Below are 22,265 nucleotides of genomic sequence, written 5' to 3'. Positions count from 1 at the left end.
ATCATAAAAACAAGATTCAAAGTAATCTCCTGGACTTCCATCATCCCTTTTGTGGGTCTTATTATTAATCATTTCCTCCTGCATCTTTTTGCCAGGAACCTTCCTAATCCCATGGATGTTTACTAAAGGTAAAGGTAAAGGTACCCCTGCCCGTACGGGCCAGTCTTGACAGACTCTGGGGTTGTGCGCCCATCTCACTTAAGAGGCCAGGGGCCAGCGCTGTCCGGAGACACTTCCGGGTCACGTGGCCAGCGTGACATCGCTGCTCTGGCGAGCCAGAGCCGCACACGGAAACGCCGTTTACCTTCCCGCAAGTAAGCGGTCCCTATTTATCTACTTGCACCCGGAGGTGCTTTCGAACTGCTAGGTTGGCAGGCGCTGGGACCGAGCAGCGGGAGCGCACCCCACAGCAGGGATTCGAACCGCCGACCTTTCGATCGGCAAGTCCTAGGCGATGAGGCTTTAACCCACAGCGCCACCTGCGTCCCCTAAGGATGTTTACTACAGAGCAACAAAAAAATGATTTCATTGTTGGCTATCAAATGCATTGTTTTTCAACACAGCAATGAAGGGAAGCCTCATTCCCTGTACAGTGGTACCTCTGGTTAAGTACTTAATTCATTCCGGAGGTTTGTTCTTAACCTGAAACTGTTCTTAACCTGAAGCACCACTTTAGCCAATGGGGCCTCCCGCTGCTGCTGCTGCATCACCACCATGTGATTTCTGTTCTCATCCTGAAGCAAAGTTCTTAACCCAAGGTACTATTTCTGGGTTAGCGGAGTCTGTAACCTGAAGCGTATGTAGCCCAAGGTACCACTGTACATGAATTATAGACACTGACACAGAACATTTAAACACCATTTGGGATGGGTGGGCAAGGTCATTGAGTCAGTGGTGGCTGGTCAGCTGCAGACATGGTTGTGGGGAAAGGATTATCAGTCTGGCTTCAGGACTAGTTTCAGAGCCGAAAGGCTTATGTCAGGAGTGGAGAGCCAGTGGACATCCTTGATGTTGTTAGACCACAACTACCATCAGTAGTTGTGCCATTTCATCACTCGTGCCATTTCATCAGTGCCAGCTGGCATGGCCAAGGATCAAGGATGGGAGGGGGGCACAGATTCCCAAAATGGTCAAGCTGCTATCTCTGTGAAGCTCACAAGGAGGACATGAAGCAATAGCCATCTCCCACCATTGTTCCACCAGTGAGTGGCATTCATCACCACTCACTTTACCAGTTACATGAAGCCATCATGGCAAATAGTCATTGATGGAGATACCCTCCAGCCCAGGGGTCACCAACCTTTTTAGGCCCATGGGCTCATTCAGATTTTTGAGCAAGTGTCATAGGCACCACGAATCTGAGTTTTGGAAAGCACATAGAGCGGAAGGGTGAAGTGAGAACTTCCTTCTTCAGCTCTATGCAAACTCCCATAACCAATGGGGCAGTGAGCAGATGGGGGGAGCTCAATGGCTTTGGAGGTGCCCAGAAAAGTTTGTGCCCACAGGCACCATTCCCCCAGCCACTACCCACCACTTCTGGTCTTCCCAGAAACATCAAAACATAAGAACAGGCATAGGCAAACTCAGCCCTCCAGATGTTTTGGGACTACAATTCCCATCATCCCTGACCACTGTTAGATAGGGATCATGGGAGTTGTAGCCTCAAAACATCTGGAGGGCCGAGTTTGCCCATGCCTGCATAAGAATATCAGAAGATCCTGCTGGATCAGGCCAGTCCAGTGTCCTCTTCTCACAGGAGCCACCCAGGCACCCTTTAGGAATCCTGCAAGAAGGACCTGAGCACAAGAGCACTCTCTCCATTACTAAAGTGTTTGTGCATTGCTCTTGGTGTGCTGCCCTGTCAGGATGAGGCCCTGCACCAGCCAATGCTGTGCCCCTCCCCATGGGCAGCCCTGGTGAGCCCTGAGAGAAGCGCCTGGTGATGACCTACTTTTCTTCTTCTTCTTCCGCCTCTTTCCCCTCTTGCCCAGAACAGCAGAGGACTCGGAGCGCACCGAGGAGCTGTTGATGCTGGCGCTGTCGGATTCCTCCCGTTCCTCCTCCTCGCTCTGGAAGGGAAGCCACGTGGTTAGCACTGCTGACACTGGGGACCCTCCCAGCCACCAGCCCATGCCACCCGCCTCCAGCCATAACCACTCCCAAAGAGATGGCACAACCTTCTAGCATTAGACAATGTAATTAGGGGTGCATTACAGTGATCAATGCAGATCTCCTTATGTTGCCTTTCAGCTCAATCTACTATTTTCTGTTAACCTACACTGGGAAAAGATTTTGAGTGCTCCAATATGATCTTGTGGAGCACCTGTTTTCCATGCTGTTCATAGCAGAACCTGGGTTCCCTCGAAACTGAAGCACCTAAATGCTTAGCCCTGGAGCACACAAAATAATTCCTCCTAGGTCTTCTTCCTGTGTGTCTTCTCCAGAGGAACCCGAGGAACCCATCCTCAGAGGCCGACTTGCCTCCTTCCACTCTGATTGGCTCCAGTCAGCACAGAGACCTCTTCTTGTTGGTTAAAAAGCTCCTCCTTCATTCTGATTGGGCAGCTCCAGGATCCTGGAGACCATGGCCCAGCTTCAGAAAGAGTAACAGGACTTCAACCCTTCACACCCCTAGACCACTACACCACTGCCCACCTCTCTTTGCACAAGAGCTGTCCAGTCTCAGAAGTAGTGGGGCAGGCATGAGGATGCAAGGAAGCTGGGGAGGTCAGGAGACTGCCACTGTTATTGCAAAGGTTGCAGACATGTGAGCAGTGATTCTGCACAAGCCCAGGAACACTGGGCTTAGGTACAGACAGGAGCTTACTTACCGAGGAGCCCTTTTTCCTCTTGTTGGCGATTCCCCCAAAGCGGAATTTCAGAGCCCCCACTTTCTTCCCTTTCCCCTTCTTCTTGATCTCTTTGGTGTTCTTAATTTTTTTTCGCACGCCGGGACCTGCAGGAACATAGAGGCATTTGCAATGGAGACCACCTGAATTTCATTACTTCTCCTGAGCCCTAAAATCCCACGTACTTCCCTCACTTGAGCATTCTGCAGTCATCAAGGGCTCAAGACTTTCCTGGGCTTCTCCCTCCCTCCCTCCCTCCCTCCCTCTCCCTCTTTTCTCCAACTTTTTATCAACCTTTTGTTGACCTTAGCACTTCCCCAGCCCTCGTTGTTCTATTAATCACAGCTAGCACATCCATTCGCATTCTTCCACCCCATTTTACCCTTTCCCTCCTTGGTTTTGGCTTTCCTGATGGCGGGTGGTGGTGGCAGCAGTTGCTGGGGGCTGAGGGTCAGTGGTGCTGGAGCTATGGCAACGGTTTCGACGGCTGCCGCTATGGCGGCTGCAGCAGCAGCAGCTGAGCTGCCTTTGAAGGGGTTGTTGGCACTGAACTCCCTCCACTTGGCACCCAGAACAGTCATCATCTTGGACATGGGGATTTTGGGGTTCCTTTTGGCAACCAAAGGTCTGGAGAAGAAGCAGAGAGGACCATTAACAGAAGTATGGGACACCAGTTCAGGTCCACAGACACACAAACACCAGACAAGATCAAGCCAGGCAGGGAATGGCATGACCTACCTGAGAAATTGGCTGAAGGCCTTGTAGTTTGTCAGCATGTGATAGTCTTCTTCGGAAAAGGCATAGTCCACATCATCCAGACCCCACTCCTCCATCAGCTGAGCCGAGGTCTTGGGCTCCTGCAGGAGAGCCAAGGGCTACAGTGAAGCTTCCCCACAAACTTCTGCAACTTCCAAGGCAGAGGTGGGTGAAATGCTTAGCAGACAGCATCACAGAGGAGTCATAGAATTGTAGAGTTGGAAGGGGCCATGCAGGAATCCTGCCCACAGCCATCTCTGGGTGGGCTTGCACCACCAACCTTCTGGTTAACAGCCAGACACACTAAGCCATTCACAGACATTTCCCCACCACCTTCCCACAGAGTTGCAGCAGGCACACTCACCTGACTGTAGTCATCCTTGTACCCGTGGCGTTCTGGTGGCTGCTGATTTAGAAGGGAGGGAGGCATGGTTAGTGCCTCTTCAGAGGGAAGAAAAACACCTTGCAAGCCAACCGTGCTCCATTAAGAAGTTCCATTTGACTTTCTTGGAGCTTCGTGTCTCATGAGGCCTGATCCTGATTAGCTTCAACAATGCTGGGGCATCACAGACCCTTCCCTGGACCCCAAAGAAGCACACACCCCAAAGGTCCTTGGTGGAAACCAAGAAGTTCAAAAGCCCACCCACAGGGCCATTTGCAAGCCACAGGGGCACAGGGAGCCAGCGTAGTGTAGTGGTTTGAGTGGCAGACTAGGAACTAGGAGACCAGAGTTCAATTCCCCCACTTGGCCATGAAGCTCACTGGGTGACCTTGGGGGCCCATCACTGCCTCTCGGTCTAACCCACCTCACAGGGTTGTTGTGGAGATTAAAGGAGGAGTGGGAAGACCATGGTCACCACCTTGACCTCCTTGGAGGAAAAGGGAAATGCAATCAAAATAATGATAACAATTGTTGCCTGTGGTTCTTTCTGGTCACCCTAAGAGATGGCAAGCCTAAGACATAAGCTGCCAGGGATCAGCTCTCGTCATGCCAATACACTTGAGAAGAAAACCATTGCATAGGCTGTCCTAAGATAGGTTTGGGTGCCCATGGCTAACTCAACATCAAATACGCTGGGTCAAGGATGTTCCCATATGGGTACCACACACACGCAAGTGCATGTGTACACAGAGCCTTAGTCTGTAGTACTAATGTGATGCCCTCTCCTTACCCAGCCCCATCACAGCACCAAGCTGCTGGTTGCCACATCCCAAGATATCTAGAGTTGAGGGTTACTTTTAAGCCTCCTTCTTCGTTCTCCTCCTCGTTCTCCTCCTTCTTTTTCCTCTTGGCCTTCTTCTCCTTCTTCTCTTTCAGCTTCTTCTTCTTCTTCTTGTTGGGGGAATAGTCGCTGCCTTCGCTCTCTGATTTCTCTCCTGCTTCCTCTTCGTTTTCGGAGATTTCGTCGTCTTGGTTCCCCTAGATTTCGACAAAAACAAACACGCATGCATGAGTTAAAGGAAGACAGGTCATAAAATTGGATGAGGCAAATTCATGGAGGAGAAGGCTATCCATGGCTACTCTGCCTCCACTGTTGGAAGTGGTAATGCTAATGGTTTCTGGTTTCTGGGAGAGTGCTGTTGCACTCAGGTCCTGCTTGCAGGTTTCCCACTGGGGAATCTGGATGGCCATGGGATGCTGGACTAGATAATAATAATAATAATAATAATAATAATTATTATTATTATTATTATTATTATTATTATTATTATTATTATTTATACCCCGCCCTCCCCGGGCTCAGAGCGGCTAACAAACAATAATAAAAATAGATGGGCTACTGGCCTCATCCACCAGGCTGTTCTTACATTCTTATGTTCTTAAGAAAAAAGGCAGAAGGCAGAGAACAGTCAGCTCTCCCGTCAGCAATGGGACTGCTTCACACACACACAACCCCCTCCTGGGCAGCTTCAAAGGCACGGCTCAGGTTGTTAAGACCGGGAGGCAACTTTCTCTTGTCGTTATTATTGTCATTAGCTGCCCTTCAACAGCAGATCCATGGGCAGATGACAGCCATTTTCCAATTCAGAATGAAAAAGAGTTAAAACATATTCTGTTCACAATAATAATCTGTCAAACGTGTGCAGTTAAAGTTTGCTTCTCTGTGTAAAAAGAAAAGAACCACTAGATTACAAAAGAAAAACCTGACCAAGTTGCGCTCAGTGGGTCAAGCATTCTAAATATGATCCAAAAAACCAGAGATGGGGAATCCTGGGGGCTCTGGGTGTTGTTAGACTCCCAACTCCCATCACCTCTAGCCAGCATGATCAATGGTCAGGGATACATTTGTGTCATGGAAGCACTTGAAATTGTCTTGAGTGTATACCTTAAATATAATGTGAAAACAGTCTTATCCGGATGCACAGACTTATGCCATGGATCCAGAAGAGACCAGGATTGCTTGAGAGCAACATTTTTGCAGCTTCCCTTTCCCTCTGGCAAAGGCAGCAAGTACATGCTGCACCAAGAGTTGGCAGTGATAAAGCCAGGAAGATTTCAGCACCTTGGACAGGGACAGAAGCCCAGAATGGGGTAGACCCAACTACATCCCCTGGCACAACTGGAATGCTCTGCATAGGAAGTCACTGCCGCTGCCCCCCTGCCCTGTAAACCCTGAAGCTTTTGGTGCTGTTTGTATTTACAGCAGCTGCACAAGCACCAAAACTGATGTGAAAACATGTGGCCGATTATAAAGGGTCTGGAAGCCTACATGAGACGGTCGAGGGAGTTGGGTATGTTTAGCCTGGAGAAGAGAAGACTGAGAGATGCCATCATAGCCACCTCCAAATATCTTAAGGGCTGTCACGTGGAAGATGCAGCAAGCTTGTTTTCTCGCGCTCTGGAGGGTAGGACCTGAACCAATGGAATCAAATGACAAGAAATGATATTTTGACCAAACATTAGGAGGAAGTTTCTGATGATAAAAACTGTTCTACAGTGGAACCAACTCCCTCAGAAGGTGGTGGACTCTCTTTCATGGGAGCTTTTTGAGCAGGGATTGGATGGTCACCTGTCAGGGATGCTTTAGCTGTGATTTGTGCATTGAAGGGCCTTAGACTAGATGACCCTTAGGGTCCCTTGCAACTCAACAGTTCTATGGTTCTGTAGCCATGATTTCACACTGCCCAGTGTTCCATGCATGAGTGTCTTGGTTGAAACAACAAATGATGGATTTCCCCCCAGAATGCCACCTTTCCATCACAGCTTAGCATAGGGGGCAGCAACCTAAGGCCCATGGGCCATAAGCGGCCCATGGGGGTCATTTAACCAGCCCACGAGCCACCCCTGAACTGAGCCACCTGCTTGCTGAGTCCCGACACGCTGTGCTAAACTGGAAATCGCATCTACACAGATGCAGACGCCAAAAATTGCGTCTGCACAGACACAGACGCTGGAAATCGTGGGGGAGGGGCGCTCACGCATGCACATGATCTGGCCCATGGAAGGAGCTTCACTGGAGTGAACCAGCCCAGGCGAGGTAAACTTTGCCAAGCCCTGGCTTAGCATGAATGAGAGAACCTGGGGCGGGGCTATGCAGATAAAAGGGGTGGGGTTATGCAGATCAGAAGGGCTGGATTCTCAATGGCCTGTGCGGGGGGGGGGGAGGGTGAGGAGCTGCCACCAGATGCACAGAGCAAACTCACCAATGACCTGAGAATATCCCTTTACTTTCTCTCAGATTGTGAATAGCACCATCTCCAGCCTGCAAATATTTGAGCATCCCTGGACCAGCTCGCATCATGACCGGATGGATGTTCACGCTTGATATAAGCCCCCAAATCTCAATCTAGGCCCCTCCTGATGTTTTGGACTAGCCTGGGCCCATGGGAGTTATAGTCCAAAGTATCAAGAGGGCACCAGGTTGGGAAAGCTGGACCTAAATCATAGAAACACACAAAGACAGCACTGGCTAATAATTCTGTGTCCTTCAAGTTTTCCATTTAATAACGGGGGAAAGGCGGGGGGAGAGAGAAATCTACTGTTGCTTTTCACTGGCGATATGAACAGTTATAATTTAGGCCTGAATAATTGGTTGCCATGGTAATTTCTGCAGAACTGACTGAAATCCCATATCTCTCTCTCTCTCTCCCTCCCTCCCTCCCTGACAAGGACTTCCATCTACATATGTTCAGACTCAAACAGCAGCCTGGTTGTTTTATGTCAATACATCTCCCTCCTGTTCAGGTTATCCTGTTGAGAGACCCGGTGGAGAACAATCAGCAAATGCATTTGGCTGCCAAAATGGCAGGCATTGAGACAAATTATCTCTTGCAATCTAGATCTAGAATGAGGATTTGGGGGGGGGGGGCTTCCACAGATACAGATATGCAGATGCAGGGGAGGCAGAGGAGAAATGAGCTCTTCTCTCTCTCTCTCTCTCTCTCTCTCTCTCTCTCACACACACACACACACACACACACACACAGCACAGGTCACATCTGCAGTGATACATGTATCAAGAAGGGTTTGCGGCTGCAGGGTACAGTACATAATCTACACTATAATTTTTTTATTATTATTATTTTATTTAAATATTTATGAGCCACCTTGTCAAAGAAAATATCGCAAGGCGGTATACAAATGAAAAGCACAATACAAACATCACAAACGCATCAGTAAGAGCTTGTTGGCAGAAAAAAAGGGAAAAAAAGAAAAATCGGGTACGAAAGGTCTGTCATCTAAAACACCATCTAATATTGAGCAGGAACAGCTCCCACCAAAACTCAACTGGTAAGGAGTTCCACAGGGCAGAGCGCATCACACTAAAAGACTGGAAACCCAAAATCTCCCCATCAGAAGACAGAAGAGCTCATATGCAGGATTTTCTAGGGGCCACTCTCCAGCACCCCCACTTCAAAGGATCTCAGGGTCTTTGCCCAAGACCTACTGCCAACCGTAATTATTATTTTTAATTAACTGTTAATTCATATACTGCTTAAAGTGGCAAGCTAGGCTTCAGAATGGACAGTTCAGAGCCTGACAGATCAATATAAAGCAGCTGTTATCTGTATGCACAAGTCCTGGGTAAGATCAGCTCCTGCTAAAAATGGGCAAAGCCAGTTGCATGAAGAAGCATTGCAGGGGGTTGGACTAGATGATCCCTGGGGTCCCTTCCAACTCTGCAATTCTGTGATTTGATGAACCAGCTTTATACAAAATCAAGCCATTGGTCTATCTGGCTCAAGATTCTGTCCCCCAGCCTGAGGACCTCAAGATGTTCTTGGACCAAAATCCCCATAATCTCTGACCCCTAGTCATGCTGCCCACCCCATTCTTAGTGAAGAATTGGCTAGATGACTGCATGCACCTTCTCCATTCTCCTCCACAAACAGAGGACCTAAATTCAAAGAAAGAGAAATGGATACTAGGATCCAGCCTTAAGTACCGTTGAGAGGACCAACATCCCTCCCCCCTTGCAACTTGTTGGATCAAAATAAGGATCCGCCCAGCCTAGTGTCCTGTTCTCCAACAGTGTTCAGCCTCTGGGAAGATCACATGCCAAGATTAGTCACTGGATTGTGCCACGGCGATAGCCCAAAGGAGGACCAGATAAACTAGCAAGGTGTTCTGTGTGCTGGTCAGTTTTGCCCATTTCTTTCAACTAGGAAACGTTCCACTCGGTGGCTCATAGAAGCAGCACGCACCTCACATGCAGAAAATCCCCTGGGAGAGTTGAGAAAGACCCCCATCTGAAGCCCAGGAGAGCCAGTATAAGGTCAGTATTAATTAGCCCACCTCCTTGAACCTCTTGCCCAGCAGATGTTGCTGGACTCCTGACTCCTGACTCCAATCAGCCCCAGCCAACATGACCAATGATCAGGAGTGTTAGGAACTGCAGTCCAGAAACATCTGTAGGGCACCAAGTCCAGAAGGGGTGCCCTAAACTCAGAGCTGCTGCTGAGAATCAGTATCAACAAAGGTTGATGTGTGAACCTCCCCTCCCTCTCCTCCCCCCCCCCCCCGCCAAACACACATCGGCTTTGAGAACGGTGTTCTGCGTCACCACCAGGAAGACGGCCACCACTGTTTCCCCACCCATCTCTTCTTCGTAACAGGTGGGCGAGCCGCTCCCACGCACGTCTGTGCCGTCAACTGATGCAAATTGCTACCAGAATCCGGAGAGGAGAGACAGGCAGACGCAGGAGCCAACACTTCTGCTAATTAGAGCAACACCGCAAATGCTCACCCAAACAAAGGAGGCGTTGCCCGCATGCCCAAGCAGCTTCAGAATCATGAGCAGGAAATCTATACATTCATTTCTGTCGTGGGAGGGTGCATCCTTTTAATTTCGTCCTTGTGTCTTGCAAGAGCATAAAACTCCCAGGGTGAATGTGGGCTTCTCTCTATGTGCATCAGGAGCAGTGACCTCTGGCCTTTCCTAAGCTGTATAATGCCAGGACTCTGTACACTCTGTACATTTAAAATAATAACACTATTATCATTATTATCATTATTCTGCACAAATTCCAAACATAATTATGTGCCCTTGATGCAAATTAAGGGCATTTGCATTGCTGGGCATAATTTTCATTTCCCTGTAAAGAATGTATGCAGAAAAACATAGGAAGCTGCCTTATATGGAATCAGGCCATTGGGCCATGCAGCTCAGTACTGCCTACACTGACCGGCAGCACCTCTCCAGGGTTTCATGTTTTATTATGTATTTGTATATGCTGTAAGCTGCTTGGAGTGGCTAAGGAAACCAGACAGATGGGCGGGGCACAAATAATAAAATGTAAATTAAAAATTTCAGACGGGTGTATTTTCTCATTGCTAAATGGAGAAGCCAAGGATTGAACTTGTGACTTCTGCATGCAAGGCAGTTGCTCTACTGCTGAGCTACGGTCTTTCCCCTGTTTAAGGAGGCATCAAAGGCCCTCTGACTCTTGAGAGCCTTATTGCCTTCCCGCTTCCAGGATTTCTTCTCTAGGCATTGTCCACATGCTTCCGATCACTTCTTTGCAAGGCTAGTAACTTGCTCTGTTGGAAAACAGAGATGGCCAGGAAACTGGGTCCTGCCTGTGGAACCGCGGAGTGCAGGCAGCCCTCCTTCCCGTCATCCCGCTCTCTCCAAAAAGCGTCCCCCAAGGTCCTCTCCCCTCCCTCAGATGCACCATCCACAGACAGAGCACGGTTGGTACAGCAGAGAGCTGCCAAGATTTACAGCCAGCCACCAGGGACAAACTGTAAATGAGGTGCTGCAATGCAGCTGGAGTATCACACGGAGGAGAAGGCCCAAGATGCTGGAGTAAACACTTCCGGTAACGTGGAGAGGATGGGGCAGAAACAGCCACATCGGGATCCTGCCTTCACGGAGATCTGAATTAGTGCACGCAGATAGATAATTTATTACAGTCAAAGACCAGCTCACATAACATAACACAATAAAAACAGCATTCATAAAGATAAAATATACAATCGGAGCAGATTGCAGCAATAACTCATGAGTTAAAATTGAGATATATACATATACCCATACAACTGAGATTTGGGCTACCATAAAAATTGACCCTGAGGTGCCCCAAAGGGCAACTTCAGCATTTTCCTAGTAAGCTATTTTATTCTAGAGGATGATCTGTGCCTACAAATCTGGGCACAGAATCTGGCTACCAGCCAGGTCATCTTATGATCTTTGCCTAAGAGGAGAGAATTAAGTTTAGACTTGTCTGAAAGCCTCTTCAGCAGAGGATCAATGTGTCTCTACAAATCTCAACATAAAAAGGACATCTAAAAAATATGTTTTTGAGGCTTCCTATTTTCCCTAATGGGAAGGCGCAAAGTCTCTGTGCGTACAGGACCCTTCTATAGGAGCCTTCCAGAACCGGTGACGGCAAGGCCGAGCTTCTAGCAGGAGTAAAAGCCCTTCTTGCATTTCTGGATGTGAGGAAATAGAGATGTGCTACTGGATAGGCTATGTATCTCCCGTTTTCTATGATTTTATAATTGGGGACCCTTGTACAGTCCTGTTGTCTCTCTATGTCCATGATTCTTTGCCTAACCACGGATCTAGCTTGGCCCAGGCCCATAATTATGAGGGTTTGGTAGTGCACACATATTGTGTGAACACCTTGGCCCTTTCCTCAAACTTCCCTTTGAAAGCTAATTCTCATGCCAAGAGGTCCAGGACATACATACATCAGCAGCATCTGCTAATACTTTGCAAATCCAGACTGTCACCAGAGGAAGGATATTCTGTCCAGTAGGGCCAGAAAAGGGCAACCAAAATGATCCAGGGGATAGGGATTAAAACCCCCGCCCCTCAAGGAAAGATTGCAGTGTTTGGGACTTTATATTTCAGAGACAAGGTGAGTAAGAGGCAACATCACAGAAGCTTAAAAAAACGATGCGTGGCATGGAGAAAATGGACAAAGTTTATCTCCCTCTCACATAACTCTGGAGCTCGTGGAGATCCAAGGAAGCTGGACGTTGGAAGATTCAGGACAAGTAAAATAAAGTTCTTCATGCAACACCAAATTAAACTATGGAACTCACTGTCACAGGAAGAAGTGATGGCTACCAACTTGGATGGCTTCAGAAGAGGATGAGACAAAACCATGGCAGAGAAAGTTATCAATGGCTACCAGTTATGATGGCTACATCCTGCATAAATGCTTCTGAATATCAGTTGCTAGAATTTACAGGATTTATCGAACCATAGAAGCATAGAGTTGGAAGGGACCCCAAGGGTCACCATCCAGCCCTCTGCGATGCAGGAATCCTTGACAGATGGCCGTCCGGCCCCTGCTTATAAACCTCCAATAAAGGAGAGCCCAATGAGCTAAATTTGCCATGTGCATCAATTTCAGTGGGTCTACTCTGATTAGGTCTAATGTTGACTACAACCCATTATGGTGCTGAGGCGCCTGCCATGCAATCTTGAGATTGGGGGCCCAACCATGCCTCAGCTTACTGTGAACTGTGAATCCCTCATGACTCCTTTAATTCCCTCTTGCTCTCTACAAATACTGTTCTCCTCCCTAAATTGTAATGTCCACAAGCAGCTGAACTGCAAGCACTACTTTACAACGACCCGTTTTTGTTTTTTGCATATTTGCAAAGAGCACAAGTCTACCTCTCTGCTGAGACACCTTTCCCATTGCTTTGATCTTCTTGTAGCAGATCTCCTTGCAAGGGAAAGGAGCTGTTATTGTGCACTTTGCGTAACATCAAGCCCTTTCCTTCTCTCAGCTAAACAGCTGAGAGGAGATACACAGGAGGAGACCCAGGGGGCTGGAGGTATGTATGGCTTTGGGGCCTGAAGGGTCCTCACTGATGATATGCCAATTCAGCATTTCTGAAGGTACATACAATATCTCAAGATAAACTGGACAATCACACAATGTGGACCTCTTATTCCTGCTTTCCTCATCCCAGAAACCCCGAGAAAACCTACCTCCTTCTTCTTCCTCTTGACTTTAGCTGCCTTGTTCTCCTTCAGCTTCTTGGCCTTCTTCTTCTTCTTCTGGGTGTTCACCTGCTCCTCAGGATAAAACTCCTCCAGATCTTCCAGGACTCCATCCTCTTCTTCTAGACCAGGAAGGAAAGGGATCAGTCAAGAAACTGGGATCTAGGAAACAGCTGTTTTAGCTGTACACTTAATCAGGTCATTAGAACCTCAACGGCTACCTGCTAGTCCACCCAGCCTTCAATTTGAATTAGCCTGATCCTTTTCCCTTTCCTCTTCTATGAAGAAACCCTTTCTGGGACCCCACATTTAAATTCTTCTCTGGTCTTCTTGCTGGCAATAGTAGGACCAACTTGGCCAGTTAGCCCTGGTCATCATTTGATGTCTACTGACTGGGTTGTTGTTTCCCCGCCCCAAATGACCCTGAAATTTTGAGTTTTATTGATATTGATGCTGCATTTTATGCTGTTTTATGCTGTTTTTAAGTCACATTCTAATCAATGTTTTATATTTGCTGTTAGCCGCCCTAGGCCCGGTTTTTAAACTGGGAAGGGCGAGGTATAAATAAAAATTTATTTATATTAATTATTTATAATGGCTGCCTTTCCCCATACAAACCGACCCGGACACTGCAATCATCACCTGAGACCCTTCTCCATGTGCCTCCTCCGTGAGAGGTCCAGAGGGTGACAATAGGAGAACAGGCCTTTACAGTGGTGGCTCCCTGCTTGTGGAATGCTCTTCCTATGGAGGCTCGCCTGGCGTCATCATAACATACTTTGAGGTGCTAGGCAAAACCATTTCTTTATCCCCAGGCCTTTGGCTGTGCTGGCCTCCAGCACAATATTGATTCTGCCCATTGTGTCTCTGCATGATTCATGACTAGAGATTTGACTTCTTAGCATCAGCCTTCAGTGCGAGGGGGTCATTCTGCTGCTTGTCTGCATCAGGAATGATTGGCCCACCCACTGCAAATGCAGCAGAGGAGGCCAGGTCCAGAAAGAGGACTCATTCAGAGATGCGGTAGGGGTGCTCCTCTGAGGCTGCATCATTCTGACTCACTGTAGTTAGAGTGTGTGGTTCCAACACTCTCTCTCTCTCTCTCACACACACACACAGCCAGCAAGTATGGGGAGGAAATGTTCAAAACCTGCAAATACATTGCCAACCTCACGGGGCTGTTGCAGGAATCATGGGGCCAATGCTAAGGCATGCCTTGAACAAGGTCCAAAATGTGCCTAGTGCAGCCCTTGCTGAAGTTAAGGTGATCTGAGTTTTGTCAGCGCCTGCATAGGAGACCACCCCATGTATGCCGACTTTGATTGAACGAAGGCATGTTATAAATAGGTGCAAAGTGCTGTTACAGTTCTGGTGCAGCAGGTGGCCTTCAGTCACAGGTTCAGGTGAGCTTGTGATAAAGTAGTCCAGCATCCTTTTCTCACAGTGACCAGCCAAATGACCCAGTGGGCAAGCCACAAGCAGGATCTGAACACAATATCACTCTCCGCTCCTGCGGTTTCCAGCAACTATCAGAAAGTTCTTCCTCATGTTTAAATAGGAATCTCCTTGCTTGTCCATTGGTTGGCGTCCTACCCTCTGGAACAGCAGAAAACAAGTTTGCTCCATCTTCCATGTGGCAGATATTTGAAATGGCTATTATATTTGAAGGTGGCCATTTGTCCCTTCCCAAAACAAGGGCAGCCCTATGAAGAGTGCCTTACAGTAATCTAAGCTGGATCTTGCCAACGTAATAGTCACAGTGGCTATTATTGGATATCCATGATCAGCGTTTAAATCTAGCAATTATAACCCATATTCTTAAAGGGGAGTGCAACCCCCTCCCAAACATATTGCATGACTAACTCTGCCTCTGCCCTTAAGGATATTATCTCTCAGCCTCAGAGACACCATCTGCATTACGGGGACAACAATACTGACCTACTTTACAGGGTTGTTGTCAAGATTACTGGCAGAAGCACTTGAAAATGAGAGGCTTGAAAGTATGTGTGTTCTTGCAGCAACGTTGCAGAAGTACAGTGGTACCTCGGGTTACATACGCTTCAGGTTACATACGCTTCAGGTTACAGACTCTGTTAACCCAGAAATATTGCTTCAGGTTAAGAACTTTGCTTCAGGATGAGAACAGAAATTGTGCTCCGGCGGCGCAGCAGCAGTAGGAGGAGGCCCCATTAGCTAAAGTGGTGCTTCAGGTTAAGAACAGTTTCAGGTTAAGAAGTACAGACCTCCGGAACGAATTAAGTACTTAACCCAAGGTACCACTGTATTTCTAGTGCAGGGGGTGCAGGACTTCAGAGGTTCCCCCGTAACTCAAAAACCCCTCCCCATAAAACAGGACAAATTGTGCCAACTGTTGAAGTGTTAGCTCATTAAGGAACTTTTTTCTTCAAGCAGCTTGAAGCAGAAAAGGAAACATTATTAGGCAAAGCACCCAAAGACCAAGCAAATGGATAACCATATTATTTATTAGCATCCTTTGGAGACCAATATGGTAACCTCTTAAAACTAGCAAGGCAAGCTTCCAGGTCACTAAGACAGGAGTGAACAGTTGAGAACCCACCTAGTGGCCGTTGCTAATTAAGTTTCAGAGTTCACTATAACGTCAGTAAGCAGCAACAGCAGTGAGCATCTTTGGCAGTTTCCGAAGAGGCCTAGAGACAAATGGACTGAGGATATATCCAGCATCAGCTTAGAGCCAAGTGGGGCCCTCCCCATTCCTCAGAAGGAAACCCCAGGACACGAAAAATTTATAAAAGTTTATAAAATTTATAGAAGTTTATAAAACTATGCATGTCAGAGAGAAAGTGGCCAGAGATAAGTTTTCCTTCCTCTCTCAAAACACTAGAAGTCGTCCAATAAAGCTGAATGTTGGAAGGTTCAGGACCAATAAAATAAAGTCCTTCTTCAGGCAGTGCATTGTTGAACTGTGGAACTCACTCCCACATGAGGCAGGGATGGCCACCAACTTGAATGGTCTTAAAAGAGGATTAGGGAAAAAAATATCTGGAAGAGAAGGCTATTGACTGCTACTAGCCACAATGGCTAAGCTGTGCCTTTGTGGTACGAGGCAGTGATGCTTCTGAGTGCTACAGATGGGGAGAGACTGATCATATGCTTGCTGGCTTCCCACAGGCATCTGGTTGGCCACTGTAAGAACAGGATGCTGGACTCAATGGGCCATTGGGTTGATCCAGCAGGGTTCTTCTTATGTTCTTAAATGAAAAGGAACAGAGGATGAGTTCCCCTCTTGTGTTTCTCATTTTAGGAATTCCCTAAGGTCTCTCTGGAGACAGATTACTGGAATCAGAAGGACCACTGGTCACCTGGCCCAGAGGGGCACACTTTCCCAGGATGTCCCATCAGGCTTGCAAAGGCCTCCAAAGAACATCTGCTACTTGTCAAACGTTATTTACAACCTGTGCTCAGGCTTGGCTGGAAGCCCCATTGATTTCAGTAGGGTATGTGCAAATCACCGCCCTCCCTCTCAATAGGCTTACTGAGGACAGCTATTAGCTAGGGGGGGGGGTGAGGTAGCACACTTCTAAACTCCAGAGGCTCAAAGAGATGTGAAGAAGACAGAGAGCTAATATGATTAGCCATCTTTCTGCTGCTCCAGAGGGTGGCTCCCAAACCAACTACTAAACCTTAGGAACAACTTTCTGAGCTGTGGAAGGGCCTCCCTCAGAAGGACTCTCCTTCATTGCAGGTTTTGGAAACAGAGCTTGGATTCAGAGTCAGGGATTCTCCAGCTGTGATTTCTGCATTTTAAGGGGTTGGACTAGATGACCCTGGGGGTCCCCTCCTAATCTACTATGTTATTATTCTAGTGGCTTGGCCCTGCTGCACCCAGACTCCGGGATCGGGTGGAGAGAGGTGCCCAACAAGCCTTTGGATAAGCTAAAGGGAGCCTCCATGGACAGGGGCAGTCTACCTCAAGTAGATGATCAGAGAGGGAAAGGGGCCACCACCTCAGGGCCCTGTTTGGGAGAGCCCACCCCCCTCCCAGCGTGGGGGCAGTCTTGCAGGCCACCTTGGAGAAAGGTACCTGACCCAGCAGGACTCCTCTTTGGGCTGTTTTGGGGAAAAGAGGTGCACCCTCCCATCTGAGCCTCCACTCGGGTCAGATTTTGTCCCCCCTCCCTTATTCCTCCCCACGCTTTCTCTACCTACCTGACATGTCCTCCGCGATCTGCGGCTCCTCCGCGCCGCGCATCGCTCCGCGAGCCGAGCGGCGGCCGCCTCCGCCCGGTGCGCACGTTGCGCTGCGGAGGGCGAGGCAGCGAAGATGGCCGCTGCAGCGACTGGGGAGGGATGGAGAGGGGGTGCTCGAGAGCCCGGCGCGTGGGAGGGGGGCAGAGATCGGCCCCTCTTCTTCTTCCTCCTCCTCCTCTTTCTCGCCGCTGCCTGCCCCGCCGCGATCCGCAGCCGCGCAGGAGGAGGAGGAGGAGCGCGCTGGACCCACCTCGCACAAGCCAGCCCGGAGCGGCGGCCGCGCACACATGCCCAGGCGCGCGCGCTGACGTCCAGTCTGGTTACCTTGGCAACCGCATCCCATCATTTTGGGCACACCACCACCACCGGCGGCGGCGGCAGCATCTCTCTCGGTAGAAAGCCAAAGCAAGCCCCCTTCCCACCTCCCCAAACACGCACAAACGCCCCTCCAAGAATCCTCCCCGCGGAGATTTTTACGCACCAGGAAAGTGAGAGGCGCAGGGGGGGAAAGATGGGTTGGGATGAGAGGGTTGATCCTGCAGGGACAATGCGATATGAGAAAAGGATCACAATATTTCTGAGGGGAGATACTGTACTTTGATTTGGCATTTGTTTTTCTTTTTAAAGGATCATTTATTTAAGCTTTTCTCTAAAAAGCCGTGCCAAAGGCCCATCAAGGCTAGAGTACCCGTGGTGGCGTCATGGTTAGAGTCCAGGCTTCAAATCTCCACTTGGCCACTAAGCTCACAGGATGACCTTGGGCCAGCCACTCACTCCCTGCCTAGTCTACCTCACGGGGTTGTTGTGAGGACAAAGTGGGGAGGAAAGGTGGGATACCGATGCAACAAATAAATAACAGACCAACCTCCTGTTCTTGCAGTGGGAACCTGCAAGTGGGACCCAAAAACAGGAGCACCTTTTGCCCAACTGCAATTCCCAGCAACTGTTATTCAGGGGGTCTGTTGCCTGCAACAGTGAAGGCAGAACATAGCCATCAGGGTTAGTAGCCATTGGCAGCCATAAATTTGCCCAGTCCTCTGGGTTGATGGCCATCACTTTCTCCTGTGGGAGGGAGTTCCATAGTTCATGCACTGCCAGAAGGAAGACTTCCTCTTATCTGTCCTGCATCTTCCAGCATTCTTGGACTTCCCTGAGTATTATGAGAGAGAACTTTCTACAGTTCCATCACATCCCCTCTTATTCACCGTTTCTCTAAACTGAAAAGTCCCAAACTCTGAAGCTTTTCCTTGATCATTTTGCTTGCCCTTTCCTGAACCTTCTCCAACTCTGCAATATCCTTTTTGAGGTGAGGTGACCAGAACCACACACAGTACTGCAAATGCGCCATAGATTTCTATAACGGCACTATGATGTCAAAAGTTTCCGTTCCTTTCCTGATGATCCCTAGCATGGAATTTGCCTTTTTCACAGCCACTACACACTGGGCAGGGACATGGGTGGCGCTGTGGGTTAAACCACAGAGCCTAGGACTTGCCGATCAGAAGGTCGGCGGTTCGAATCCCCATGATAGGGTGAGCTCCCGTTGCTCGGTCCTTGCTCCTGCCAACCTAGCAGTTCAAAAGCACGTCCAAGTGCAAGTAGATAAATAGGTACCGCTCCAGCGGGAAGGCAAATGGCATTTCTGTGCGCTGCTCTGGTTCGCCAGAAGTGGCTTAGTCATGCTGGCTACATGACCCAGAAGGTGTACACCGGCTCCCTCGGCCAATAAAGCGAGATGAGCGTCGCAACCCCAGAGTCGGTCACGACTGGACCTAATGGTCAGGGGTCTCTTTACCTTTACCTTTTACACAATGGGCAGGCACACTCTCTTCCTATTTGTATTCCCCAGCAGATGGTATTCAGAGATGACGCTGGTTAACCTGAAGGAGGACAGGGAGGAGACTGGTGTGACCTGTGCCCAAGTGAGGATTCGAACTCAGGGCTTCCTCGCTTTAGATATTCTGAAGGCAAAGAAGCTGGCAGCCCACAAGGGAAGCAGCAAATTGGATCCCTGGGAAAGCCCCACAGCCACCCTGGGGAGGTTTGTGGCAGAACAGAGAGTCAAATGGAGGCTTCCACAGCCAATCTAGCAGCCCCAAGGACCCAAACTTGGACCGGATCCCAAATGATCCCTCACCTTTAGGATGTACCTCTCCAAAACTAAGGCAACCAGAAGCCAGTAGGCTTCGCTTATTATGCTGCTCTCTTCCAGATGACCAGTTAATTGAGCATTCAGTCTGGTTTTGTTTGCAGGTAGATTACATCATACATTGAAAGCAAATTATACCCATGCTTAAAGCTCATGATTTCTCCCCAAAGAATCCTGGGAATCGTAGTTTCCCCCCTTCATAGACCTACAATTCCCAGCACCTTAACAAACTACAGTTCCCATTATTCTTTCAAGGAAGCCACTCTGGGATAGTTCAGTCAGAACTTGAGTCTCTTAATCTCAGGGTTGTGGATTCAAGCTCCACATTGTGCAAAAGCTTCCTGTATTGCAGGGGGTTGGACTAATGACACTCGCGGCACCTCCAACCAACTTCTGAAATACTGTTAAGCATCCTTAATATTTGGTGTGAAATGCCAGCTTAGCAGTATTTAATAAATTAAAAATATCTCTTATTGCTTTCCTTAACTACTGGCTGACACAATAGCCACAGTCCTTGTATGTTCACCCTGCACAGCTTGGCAAACTTAATATTGGGCATTTTTTATTTAAAAAAAAAAATCTGGGGAAAAAGCTTTCCTCAACCTCTTCTGTTCCTCAGAAGCAAAAAGAAGAGTTTGCCTGGCAAAAGAAACCCCTCTTCCACAAGTTTGCTGCAACAGTCAACGTGGGAATTTCCTTCACAGCCAGCAAACTGCATTTGCTCTCCAACTCATTCCACCCAGCTGCAAGAAGATCTAAGCAAAACTTGAAATAAGGACAGAGGTAGGAAGGAGTAGACAGGGAGCTAAAGGCATGGCCTTGGGGTAGCAGAGGTCCCTTGGTGCCAGCATGGTCCACAAAGCATAGTTGTCAACTTTTCCCTTTTCTTGTGAGGAATCCTATTCGGAATAAGGGAATTTCCCTTGAAAAATGAAAACGTTGACAGCTATGCCAGAAAGCAGGGCGTACAGTTTGAAGGGATCCCCAAGGGTCATCCAAACCAACACCCTGCAATTCAGAAATCACAGCTAAAGAACCCCTGGCAGATGGCCGTCCAATCTTTGCTTAGAAGTCCAAGGGACCCTGACCCACTGTCAAACCCCTCTCTACTGTCAGAAAGCTATTCCTAAAGTTTAGTCAGAATCTCATTTCTTGCCATTTGAATCCATTTGTTTGGGTTCTTCCCCTGTGGAGCAGCCGAAAACAAGCTCGCTCAGATTTTCCATGTGACAGCCCTTTAGCTATTTGAAGGGGGGCAGTCATAACACCTCCAAAGTCTTCTCTCCTCCAGGCTGAACATCCCCAATTTCCTCAGCTGTTCTTCCTAAGGCTTGGTTTCAAGACCCTCTGGCAGGCCACTAGTGCATCTGTCAATACCCCAAACCCAACCACCTTCAATACTCTACAGACTGCTTCATACATCCACCCTCCCTCTGAAACCAGCCTCCTCTTCCCTATTATACAAACACATGCTCTGCACCCCTCTCTCCAATGATGAAGCCTTTTCCATCACAGCAAGTCTGGGGAGCCTTTAGGAATCTAGACATTGATGAACTACAACTCCTAGCGTCAACCTTGACCATGCTTCCTGGGGCAGACAGGACTTGGTAGTTACAGGTGAAACTCGAAAAATTAGAATATTGTGGAAAAGTTCCTTGATTTCAGTAATTCAACTTGAATGGTGAAACTAATATATGAGATCGACTCATGACATGCAAAGCGAGATGTGCTTCCACTTCTCAGAGGTCGAATCTTGCTTGATTTGCAAACCTTGTTTTGCTGATTTCCTTGAATATTCTAATTTTCTGATATTGTTAATTTGGCGTTTTCATCAGCTGTACGCCATGATCATCACAATGACAACAAATCAAGGCTTGACATATCTCGCTTTGCATGTCACGAGTCTATCTCATATATTAGTTTCACCTTTCAAGTTGAATTACTGAAATCAAGGAACTTTTCCACGATATTCTAATTTTTCGAGTTTCACCTGTAGATTCCCCGCACCTGCATTGCAGCAGCCCTTTCATCCCACCCCAGTACAAGGGGATGAACCTTCCCCTCAGCCCAGTCTCCTAGGCTTGGCACCCACAGGCACAATGACCCTCTCAAAACACCAGCACCCAACACATTCCCTATTTTAACTTGAGGTGCTTTAGCTTGTGGAGAAGATAGTTTGGTTGGGCGAGTGAAGGGCTTGCCCAACCTTTGGGGGTGGTCTCCCCCCCCCCCCGTGTTTTGTTTTGGGGTGGGTAGTTGTTTTCCCCTATGGGGACGGGTGGTGTTTCCGAGCATCACCAGTTTTTTCTTCTACAAAATGTGCCCTTTGCAGCGATCCTGAGTTTGAGATTTCTAAGTGGGCTCTTGGGCATATCAGAAATGGGAACATGTGACTGTGGCGCCACTACCCTGAAGAGATTTTGTGAGGTTTTGGCTGCCAGTGCTGCCTTTCTGGCAGTGGCAGTCTCCTGGGTTAGCACCCACAGGCACCTTCTCAAACACCAGCAACCAACACCTTCCCAATTTTAACTTGAGGTGCTTTAGCTTGTGGAGAAGATAGTTTGGTTGGGGGGGTGGAGGGCTTGCCCAACCTTTGGGGGTGGTCTCCCCCCCCCCCCGTGTTTATTTGTTTTGGGGTGGGGTGGGTAGTTGTTTTCCCCTATGGGGAGGGGCGGTGTTTCCGAGCATGGGCAGTTTTTTTCTTCTACAAAATGGGCCCTTTGCAGCGATCCTGAGTTTGAGATTTCTAAGTGGGTTCTTGGGCACATCAGAAATGGGAACATGTGACTGTGGCGCCACTACCCTGGAGAGATTTTGGCTGCCAGTGCTGCCTTTCTGGCAGTGGCAGAGGTGCCCACAGGACCACTTCGCCCC

At 48.4% G+C, this 22,265-nt stretch overlaps 1 protein-coding gene across 4 annotated transcripts in view; it reads right to left on the bottom strand.

Annotated features, from left to right (window-relative positions):
• Positions 1-17,529, bottom strand: part of CHD5 (chromodomain helicase DNA binding protein 5) — a 62,036-nt gene extending 44,507 nt beyond the window's left edge. For 3 of the 4 annotated variants that reach the window (XM_081923388.1, XM_081923390.1, XM_081923391.1), the window contains exons 1-8: positions 17,201-17,529; positions 13,001-13,134; positions 4,843-5,025; positions 3,970-4,011; positions 3,588-3,706; positions 3,232-3,476; positions 2,832-2,956; positions 1,952-2,069 (exon numbers count right to left, since the gene is read on the bottom strand). In XM_081923388.1, the coding sequence (XP_081779514.1) occupies positions 1,952-2,069; positions 2,832-2,956; positions 3,232-3,476; positions 3,588-3,706; positions 3,970-4,011; positions 4,843-5,025; positions 13,001-13,134; positions 17,201-17,243 (1,009 nt within the window). In that variant the 5' untranslated portion in view covers positions 17,244-17,529. The remainder of the gene's footprint in view (positions 1-1,951; positions 2,070-2,831; positions 2,957-3,231; positions 3,477-3,587; positions 3,707-3,969; positions 4,012-4,842; positions 5,026-13,000; positions 13,135-17,200) is intronic. The other variant, XM_081923389.1, reaches the window with a different exon arrangement.
• Between the last annotated feature and the right edge of the window lie 4,736 nt (positions 17,530-22,265).

Source organism: Podarcis melisellensis (genome assembly GCF_964234715.1).
Source record: "Podarcis melisellensis genome assembly, chromosome: 8".
Taxonomy (NCBI): domain Eukaryota; kingdom Metazoa; phylum Chordata; class Lepidosauria; order Squamata; family Lacertidae; genus Podarcis; species Podarcis melisellensis.
This window is presented reverse-complemented; position numbering and strand designations above follow the sequence as displayed.